The sequence below is a fragment of the Hippocampus comes genome, unplaced genomic scaffold (assembly GCF_001891065.2).
Source record: "Hippocampus comes isolate QL1 unplaced genomic scaffold, H_comes_QL1_v1.1 scaffold176, whole genome shotgun sequence".
Classification (NCBI taxonomy): Eukaryota; Metazoa; Chordata; class Actinopteri; order Syngnathiformes; family Syngnathidae; genus Hippocampus; species Hippocampus comes.
The window spans coordinates 1,704,818-1,715,617 of NW_017805826.1; the positions used below are offsets into that span (position 1 = coordinate 1,704,818).

The 10,800-nt window shown below is 39.6% G+C and overlaps 1 protein-coding gene across 1 annotated transcript in view; it reads left to right on the forward strand.

Annotated features, from left to right (window-relative positions):
* The first annotated feature begins 3,822 nt into the window (after positions 1 to 3,822).
* Positions 3,823 to 10,800, forward strand: part of LOC109526085 (zinc finger FYVE domain-containing protein 1-like) — a 13,838-nt gene continuing 6,860 nt past the window's right edge. The window contains exons 1-7 of the mRNA XM_019887108.1: positions 3,823 to 5,202; positions 5,274 to 5,772; positions 6,846 to 7,060; positions 7,177 to 7,283; positions 7,375 to 7,483; positions 8,097 to 8,194; positions 8,436 to 8,553. Of these exons, the coding sequence (XP_019742667.1) occupies positions 4,696 to 5,202; positions 5,274 to 5,772; positions 6,846 to 7,060; positions 7,177 to 7,283; positions 7,375 to 7,483; positions 8,097 to 8,194; positions 8,436 to 8,553 (1,653 nt within the window). The 5' untranslated portion in view covers positions 3,823 to 4,695. The remainder of the gene's footprint in view (positions 5,203 to 5,273; positions 5,773 to 6,845; positions 7,061 to 7,176; positions 7,284 to 7,374; positions 7,484 to 8,096; positions 8,195 to 8,435; positions 8,554 to 10,800) is intronic.

Consider the following 10,800-nt stretch of genomic DNA (forward strand, 5'->3'; position numbering starts at 1 on the left):
GTTGTGTATATTATAAACATTTTGGGCTTTTGATAACAGTTCCTCTTGGCTTTTATTTCTTTTTCAAATTGGATGGCCCACGAACTATGGGTTCCATACACTTGATTGATGAAATGGACAAACCAAAATGGACATCAGGAAGCCACATTACTCTGTCATGTTTTCTTCAACTCCTGTGTTTGTTATTATTTTTGCCATTCATGTTTTTGCATATGTGGAATAAGTGTACAATAAATGCACTACAGAGCAGCACACATTTAATTCCCTTCTCTTTTATATTTAACGTCCAATTTGAAAACAACAAGTGTGTGTGTGAGATACTGGCAGTGAAAAAAATTGGAGGGAAAGCAGCACCAGGCAAGTGTTATTTGGGACAAATGGTCACCTGCTGACACTTTGAAGTGCTTGTTTGCAAGACAAAGACCATTTAAAGTCAGCCACTGTTGGAAAGATTAGGTTGGGGCATGCCCTCAAATCCCTGTTAACCCATTACACTCATACAAATACTTGGAGATTCCCTGCTATAAGTGTTGTCACTCGCAAGACTTGTTTTACTCAAGTAAAATAAAATTTTCAAATCAATATCATATATTGTATCGTATTTCAGTAACGCGTTATCCACTGATATTTGTATGTTTTTACTCTACATGTATTTACTATAAGGTTATGCAACCATCAAACCTGTATTTTATTTATATATTGTCGAAATCACAAGTGTCAAACTCATGGTCCGGCAGCCAGACCTGGCCTGCTACATTTTATGTGGCCTGTGAAAGCAAATCAAGTATGTCAACTTCCATGGTGTTTGCTAAAATCTGTACCAACATTTGAAATGGTCACATGTAGTAAATAATAATGTTGAAATGTTGCAAGCATTTCATTGCTACGTTATTACAGTAACTTGAACAATACCTGCACAAATTATTATTCTTGACTTCTGGGATTTACTTATTTCTACTACTTAACCATCAATTTGTTGTGTACTGTATATGTAATGATATGAGGAGGTGATTACACATTTATATGGATTCACAGTCATAATGGCTCTCCAAAATAAACTGTAACGTTGACAAAAATAGTTTGACACCCCTAGCTTACCTCTGGTTTTCTGCATATGATTTTAATGGTCCATTTTTTTCTCCAAAAATTAGGCATTACAGTAATAATTACTGAAGCCATTAAAATTCACCATAACTAAGGTATAAAGCAGGGTTGGGCAAAGTAAGCTCATCAAGCATTATTATGATCAAGTGTCCTGTAATATTTGTTGCATTAATTATATGTGGAATAAGTGTACAATAAATGCACTACAGAGCAACACACATTTAATTCCCTTCTCTTTTATAGTTAGCATAACAAGTGTGTGTTTGAGATACTGGCAGTGAAAAAAAATTGGAGGGAAAACAGCACCACGCAAGTGTTATTTGGGACAAATGGTCACCTGCTGACACTTTGAAGTGCTTGTTTGCAAGACAAAGACCATTTAAAGTCAGCCACTGTTGGAAAGATTAGGTTGGGGCATGCCCTCAAATCCCTGTTAACCCATTACACTCATACAAATACTTGGAGATTCCCTGCTATAAGTGTTGTCACTCGCAAGACTTTTGTTTTACTCAAGTAAAATAAATTTTTCAAAAAAATATCATATATTGTATCGTATTTCAGTAACGCGTTATCCACTGATATTTGTATGTTTTTACTCTACATGTATTTACGATAAGGTTATGCAACCATCAAACCTGTATTTTATTTATATATTGTCGAAATCACAAGTGTCAAACTCATGGTCCGGCAGCCAGACCTGGCCTGCTACATTTTATGTGGCCTGTGAAAGCAAATCAAGTATGTCAACTTCCATGGTGTTTGCTAAAATCTGTACCAACATTTGAAATGGTCACATGTAGTAAATAATAATGTTGAAATGTTGCAAGCATTTCATTGCTACGTTATTACAGTAACTTGAACAATACCTGAACAAATTATTATTCTTGACTTCTGGGATTGACTTATTTCTACTACTTAACCATCAATTTGTTGTGTACTGTATATGTAATGATATGAGGAGGTGATTACACATTTATATGGATTCACAGTCATAATGGCTCTCCAAAATAAACTGTAACGTTGACAAAAATAGTTTGACACCCCTAGCTTACCTCTGGTTTTCTGCATATGATTTTAATGGTCCATTTTTTTCTCCAAAAATTAGGCATTACAGTAATAATTACTGAAGCCATTAAAATTCACCATAACTAAGGTATAAAGCAGGGTTGGGCAAAGTAAGCTCATCAAGCATTATTATGATCAAGTGTCCTGTAATATTTGTTGCATTAATTTACACTGGCCTTTATATAATTATTGGCATCCCTGCTTAAGATTTTTTCTTTAGCGTCTAATCAATTAACTAGAGGAAACCCCCTAGTTAATACAGGACCAAAATTAAAAAACAAAGCAACCAAAATAACACAACACAAAAAGAGGAAACTCCAAATTTAATTAAAGTATATTTATTCAGTGGGAGAAAAAAAAATCCTACTTTAAGAAATAATTATTTTACTTCAAATCATGTGACATGGTTAATACAGGACCAAAATTTAAAAAACAAAACAACCAAAATAACACAACACAAAAAGAGGAAACTCCAAATTTAATTAAAGTATATTTATTCAGTGGGAGAAAAAAAAATCCTACTTTAAGAAATAATTATTTTACTTCAAATCATGTGTGCCACAATCTTAGCACCGCTGATGTCAATCCCTTGTACCACCCCCTTTCTGTCAATACAGCAGCACCTATTCTTCTCCTATAATGTTTCACAAGATGGGAGAATCCAGAAAGAAGGATCTTCAACCATTCCTCTTTGTACAATCTCTCTAAATCATTCGGCGAACTGGGTCCTCTCCTTTGCACCATCCTCATTAGCTCTCTCCACAGGTTTTAATGGGGTTGAAGTCTGGGGACTGAGATGGCAACGCATATTTCCGACATCCTACCTGTGTGAGTCGGGGGGGTTTCTGCAGCAACGGCGACGAAAACAAAATTACGAAGTAGACTGGACATAAACCACACACTTGAGGTGTCATTGTCTCCTATTACCCCGAGATGGGACTGTCTGATTGCAGAAAATCAAGCTCGGGGCTGTGGTGAGTCGTCATTTTCATGCACTTTGAATTTGCGTTGTATCGTATTTTGAAGGCATTAAACATTACCAGAGCGATAAGAGTGTTGCGACCAGATTAGACGCTCCTTGTGTTTATTATTATATTTCGAAAACACCACAGTTTTCATGCAGCTCATACCATATTATTTTGTTGTATTAATTCCGCCACACCTTAAATGCCGGTCCCTGAAAATATTGTCTGACTTAAACCGGTCCGTGGGGCAAAAAAGGTTGGGGACCCCTGCTCTAAATCATTCGGCGAACTGGGTCCTCTCCTTTGCACCATCCTCATTAGCTCTCTCCACAGGTTTTAATGGGGTTGAAGTCTGGGGACTGAGATGGCAACGCAGGAGCTTGAGTCTGTGTTTGGTGATCCATGTTTACAATTTTCAGTGCTTCTGGAATAAAAACTTAATTTATCTTAACCAGAGTAACCAATATATATATATTTTTTTACCTCAAGTATGAGACATGGCCCATCTCCCCATTTTGAGAATCAAATATGGGCTTTGTGCACACAGTCCTGATACATATTACTGGACAGTGTGCCTGTAGTAGTGTAAATTGTGTGACGCATTGAACACCATTCGTTGTAGAACTACACTTCCCATGATGCACCAGCGACCCGCCCTCAATTGACCCTGTGACTGAAAATAATCTGATCAGCTGATCTGACTTGGCGACAAAATAACGTAGCGACTGAAATCTGTAAGGGAGGGGACCCACGAACAAAAACATTGACACGGCTCGGATGGATTTTACAAACAGCGCCACTTTTTAAAGACTTTTAAAGCGACGTCGTAAGGATCCCTCCCGGCTTGATGGTCTCCGCTGTTATCGGAGCTCTTTGACATCGATTGACTGCAGTTTTGTTGATGTTTTGAAGTATATGTCGCTAGCTGCTCATTTTTTGCCTGCTGCTACTGCGAGGATCGCTTACTCAAAAACGACGGGCTTGATTTAGACAAAGCCCCAACACGCACAGAACCGCTAGTTTGAAGGAAAGCGTTTCCTGTCTGGATGCCACAGAATTATATTTGTCGTTTTAACCACCGAGCTATTTTTTATGATTAAGGGCCAGTCTGGCTGCTAGCTAGTTGTTACCTTGATTTGCACATTTCATTATTCACAAGGAAGAGTTCTTGGTCTGCTGACGGTTTCGTACACATCTTTCACCTTTGTTATTCTTGATTGTTGTAACTTAATTTGTGTGTGTTTGTGTTTAATGGTAACTTTGAGGTACAAACAAGCTAACTGTTTGTTACAAGTCAGGTCTATTCTTTGTGGTTACACTAATAGCAAATGGATGTCGATATAACAAGTTGTTATAGGCTTTAAATGCACGTCAGTTAAAATAACTTATTTTATTGTGCACAAAACAACATTGCCCTTGTGAGAATGCAGCTAATTTAAGTTGACTTAGTATTTTTGAGTAATTTAGCCAGTATTATCACAGTGCTGTCGGAAATCGCTGGTGCTACAGTTAAAAGCATTTCCAAAAGGCAGTCAGCTGTATTTTTAAGGTGACAGAAACGATGAGTGGGCATGGCTCATCATCTTCTGAAAAGGGAGTCAATACAAGTCTAACATGTCAAGAGAGTTATGTCTGTGGTGGCTCTGAGCAGGCCGCTTTTGATTGTCAAGAGTGCAGCACCTTGCAGTGTGTTCGTTGTGATCTCGAGCTTCACAATCAGAAGCGCTTCCAGAACCACGAGCGCCACCAGATAAACCCGGGCCACGTCCCTTACTGTGACAACTGCAAAGGAGGGGACAATGGAAAGCACAGCAGATCGGTCGTCCGTTGCCAGAGCTGCAAAGTGAACTTGTGCCAAGAGTGTCAAAAGCGCACTCACAGCGGAGGGAACAAGAAGAAACACCAGCTCATATCGTATCTTCTGCCACCGAAACACACGGAGCTCAAGTTTGTTCAAGCTTCTGTTCAGCCTGCTGTCCAAATCGCTGATGAGCAAAAGTCACTGAAGGCAGAACTCCTGGAAAATGTGTCCAGTTTCCTCCTTGTTGATGAAAATGAGGAAATGCAGGTAAGCTGTACAGAAGTAGTGCTTCATAGAGGTAAATCAAAGTCTTATTCCTTTGATTTTAATTTTCCCAGATAAAAGATGATGTTGCATTTGTGAAGAAGCTGAACTGTGGCGCCAGACAGCTCCTAAAAGTGGTGTCCATCTTTGGTAACACCGGAGAGGGCAAATCCCACACCCTCAACCACACCTTCTTCATGGGCAGGGAGGTGTTCAAGACTTCCCCCACGCAGGAGTCCTGCACGGTTGGAGTGTGGGCGGCCTTTGACCCCTTCCATAATGTAGTGGTCATTGATACAGAGGGGCTGCTGGGGAACAGTTCCAAACAGGGCCAGAGGACCCGTCTCTTGCTCAAGGTGCTCGCCATCTCCGACCTCATCATTTACCGCACCCACGCAGACCGCCTCCATGATGACCTCTTCAAATTTCTTGGAGACGCCTCGGAAGCCTATTTGAAGCATTTCACCAAGGAACTGAAGGCCACCACGGCTCGCTGCGGTCTGGATGTTCCTCTCTCTACTTTGGGTCCCGCTGTGATCATCTTCCACGAAACTGTCCACACAAAGCTTCTTGGTACAGGAAGAAATTCTGTAATCTCTTTTTACAGTATGTTTGCTATAACAGGGATGGATTATCTTTTATTCCTATGTGAGGGCATTCCATTTTTTTAATAGGGTAATACAAAATTTATGGGGGGAAAAAATGTTGCAACAATTGAGCATGAATTGAACCAGCACGGCACATCTGCCACACAGTTCTGTGGTTCGCAGTTCAAATTAGGGCTGCTGCCTTCATCCTGGAGTGTGTAACCTTTTTTTTTTTTTTTTTCCCCCACCCAAGCCACTGTTGACACGATGCTGATTAAGCTGATCAGCTCCTCTAACATCTGGCTGTATTTTTCAATATTTTATCATTTATATTTTGTGTCAATCGTCTACATTTTCACGCTGATGGATGAGCACAAGGTTTGGACTTTGCAGCGGTTATTGTTTTCTTTTTGTTTTGTTTTCTGTCTGAGCTGAAGCTATCAGACACAAACATCTCAGGCAGTAAGTTATTCCCTATTATTGCTGCGTTTATGCTTTGCGTATTTTACATCCATCACCTTGGTGGGCAACTAAGGCCTTGGAAAGATGTTGAGTTTGTTCATTGTAATTGATGTTTTAATTCACAACGTAATTAGAGTGGTATTTTCCGCTACAGAAATGGAAAAAACATTTAGTTCGCTTTTTACAAATGGCATAGAAGGGGCCACATTGCGTAGTTTCCGCTATTTCGTATCCCGTGCTCCATCCAGCGAGCCTGTGTAAAAATGTGGACAGTTGACAGGAAATATAAAAAGATAAATGCGGAAAAATAGAGCAGAGGACCTGATAAGCTTAATCAGGAAGAAAAATACACAATTGGTTCAATAAAGCATGTGGCAAGTACAACCTTGAATAGTCACTGTACAGCTCACATCACGTCTCAACATAATGCTAACCTTACGAGGTGCTTTATGGCGGAATGCCTATTATTTTGGGAAAGAAACAATTGATAGAAATTGTGGTCAAACGTGTAGCTTGAGCTTTATTTCTGTGTTGAAACGGAACTAGCACAGTATTCGTACACTTACTTCAATGAAGCATCTTTGTGTTTTGTTTTAGGCAACTCACACGAATCAGTTGACCGGCTGTTGTTGGAGCGTTTCAAAAAGGTTTCCCGTTTCCCGGAGGCCTTCAGTTCTGTTCAGTACTGGGGCACGCAGACTCTCACTCCGCCCACTGACTTCTGCGGCCTGCAGAATAAACTGGAGCAGCTCCTGGACAACAATGCCACGCGTTCTCCACGCACGCCTGTGGTCATCTTCAAAGCCCTGCTGGTAGGGCTGCTTAAAAACCAAGATCTGAACATCTCATGTTCAATTAGTTTATAAACATGTATGTCATGCTAATGTTATTTTAAAGTAACATCTATTTTTGTTCGATTTCCTTATAGGCGTTAAGTGAGCGCTTCAGTGGGGAAATTGGAGACGACCTGGTAGCCCACAGTTGCTTCTTCCCTGATGAGTACTTCACTTGCTCCAGCTTGTGCCTCAGTTGTGGGTCAGTGTTTCTTGAATCCCACCCCTATGCTTCCTTCAGTCTCCTACTGTTGGTATTTGTTTAATGTTCCGACCCACCGATGTCCTCGCAGATCTGGTTGTAGGAACAGTATGAACCACCTCGGAGAAGGAGTCTGCCATGAGGCAAAGCATCGTTGTCGCTATTCAGTTCAGCAGGATAACCGCATTTTCACCTGTAAAGTAAGCACAGTCAAATATATTTGTTCCTCATGTTTACTTTTACTCTACCAACACAATACGGACAAAAGTATCGGGACACAAAGACGTCACACACAATAACTGAGAAATATAGAGTTGTTACAATAGACCTACCTTGCTTTGTGGCACAAATGCAATGGTGGAACAACATATAGAGTTGTTACAGTACACCTTGCTTTGTGGCACAAATGCAATGGTGGAACAAAAAAAATGCCTGCCTAAATTATTTCCACCAAATTGGAAGCTGAGTATGAACAATTTTAAAACATCTTGCTAAGATGAAGACCAAAGGTTGGGGTCGGGGTGTCCCAAGACTTTTTTCATACAGGAGTTATACGTGATTTGGAGCCTACACTAACACAGTCATGAAGACATAATTATAGCAAATATTTGTATGAAAAATGTTTCTATAACAAATATAAAGTAAGCATAACTGAGTATGCACTCTTTTTCCACCTGACAATGTGCATTTATGCCACTGCGCAAACTTGTTTCTTGCACACAATTTGGAATGAGCCCTTGTATAGTGAATGTCACTGTATTTCAGTAATTCAAGGTCAAAAAGTAAAATAACTTGTTTGTTGCATCACTTCAGGCTTGTTATGAAGGTGGCAAAGAAGTGATTGTCATCCCGAAGACCTCAGCTTCCTCGGACTCACCTTGGATGGGCCTCGCCAAATATGCCTGGTCAGGGTGAGTAGGGGTTCCAGGGGGAGCCGCACGGACAGGGATAAATGAACTTCGCCAAGGCTTTTGTTACCCTGCATGAACTTGTGTTCCAGTGATTTTAATGCAGTTCTTTCACAAGCATGAATCAGTGTCGCTTGTTCCCTCCACGCATTAGGCGCGGTCGAACCATCAACCGTTATGTCACAAGTCACATTTCTAACCAATTATTCATGGATTCTTTTTTTTTTTTTGTATTCATTTTCAGGTATGTTATTGAATGCCCCAACTGTGGAGTGATCTATCGGAGCCGTCAGTATTGGTATGGGAACCAAGACCCAGTGGATACAGTAGTCCGCACCGAGATCCAGCATGTTTGGCCAGGGGTAAGAGGAATATGTTACAGCCTGATTACTGTGTACCCTCACATAGTAGCCTTCATTCTGACTGATGCCGCATCTCAATTAATGACAGGGTTTCGTCAAAAACAATTCATATTCTGGATCCTATCCCAGCAGTCTTTGGGCGTTAGAAATTCAAATCAACATTGCAACGTAACAGAGTGCAATTTTCAAATTCCAATAGCTGAAACTTGAAAAAGAAAACACATCTGCTTAATCTTGGTTGGTCATCAGTCTTTATTTTTTGTATATATGTATATGTATGTCTATTTATTTATATAGTGTCTAGAGAGGTTTAATGCTTAAGAAGTGCAGTCCACATGTTTACGTCTCACTGTTGCTTGAAACATGAAAAGTTGAATAGAGCCACATACAGTATTTGTTTGCATTATTGTTGCGATTTAGGACTTACTGACCTGTGTTTACTTGTTTGGTAGGATTTTGTGACGTTGTCGTAGTGAACGCTTAAAAGACAAAGTCAAGTCAAAGTGTTCAGTAAGTTGATATCTCAAATTGTTGTAGATAAACTGCCTTACTTAATACTACATGGTTCATTTGCCTTTATTTCATCATAAGTCAAACCTTTTGCACCAAAATATTTATACGCCATTTTGCATTAGGCGCGGTCGAACCATCAACCGTTATGTCACAAGTCACATTTCTAACCAATTATTCATGGATTCTTTTTTTTTTTTTGTATTCATTTTCAGGTATGTTATTGAATGCCCCAACTGTGGAGTGATCTATCGGAGCCGTCAGTATTGGTATGGGAACCAAGACCCAGTGGATACAGTAGTCCGCACCGAGATCCAGCATGTTTGGCCAGGGGTAAGAGGAATATGTTACAGCCTGATTACTGTGTACCCTCACATAGTAGCCTTCATTCTGACTGATGCCGCATCTCAATTAATGACAGGGTTTCGTCAAAAACAATTCATATTCTGGATCCTATCCCAGCAGTCTTTGGGCGTTAGAAATTCAAATCAACATTGCAACGTAACAGAGTGCAATTTTCAAATTCCAATAGCTGAAACTTGAAAAAGAAAACACATCTGCTTAATCTTGGTTGGTCATCAGTCTTTATTTTTTGTATATATGTATATGTATGTCTATTTATTTATATAGTGTCTAGAGAGGTTTAATGCTTAAGAAGTGCAGTCCACATGTTTACGTCTCACTGTTGCTTGAAACATGAAAAGTTGAATAGAGCCACATACAGTATTTGTTTGCATTATTGTTGCGATTTAGGACTTACTGACCTGTGTTTACTTGTTTGGTAGGATTTTGTGACGTTGTCGTAGTGAACGCTTAAAAGACAAAGTCAAGTCAAAGTGTTCAGTAAGTTGATATCTCAAATTGTTGTAGATAAACTGCCTTACTTAATACTACATGGTTCATTTGCCTTTATTTCATCATAAGTCAAACCTTTTGCACCAAAATATTTATACGCCATTTTCTTTAGAATTCATCATTGCCTTGATTACAAAAGCTCCTCTACCTTGATCCACATGATCATATCTTGTCAATATTTGACACATTTGATGAGTCCAGGAAGACATCTACGAATTATTTTTTTAAATCATAGTGGTAGCGCCACTTACTGGCTGGAGGAAATATAATATGTTTTATCCTTTGATATTTTTGCCCAGTGGCTTAACCAGATTTACCTCACAGCTTCTTGGAAGAGGTTTTAGGCCTTTTTGATGTTGCAACACGAAGTTTGTGTATTTTCGTGAAAAGCTGTTTCCATGGCAACACGCTGTTCACCAAGAAAACCGCACTACTTGCGAGGGTCCAAACAGGCACGAAAACTCCTGAAATTTTGCAAACATATCAGGCCTAGCAAAAGCATCAATAATTTTTTTTTTTTTAAATGGCTCAACAACGCCCCTTACAAATTTTCAATGAAGCAGGGTTGGTTGTACGTGTCAGCAAGATCCATTAAATTTTGGAGGTGTTATACAATCAGAGATGAAAGTCCTCCGGATTTTCCCGGAATTCCGGGTTTTTCAAATTTTTATGAAAATTTCTCCGGAGAATTGAGGAAAATTTGCATAATCCGGATATTAGTTGACAACATTGAACGAAGACGCATTTGAGTTCGTTGTATTGCTTTCACGAGCGTAGCCATATTGAGGCACTAACACTAGTAACACTAAAGAGATTTTTGTTTGTGTAATAACGACAAAAGGCATGATGGCGGTTGACTAATGGTTTAGCAGAAGGAATGGC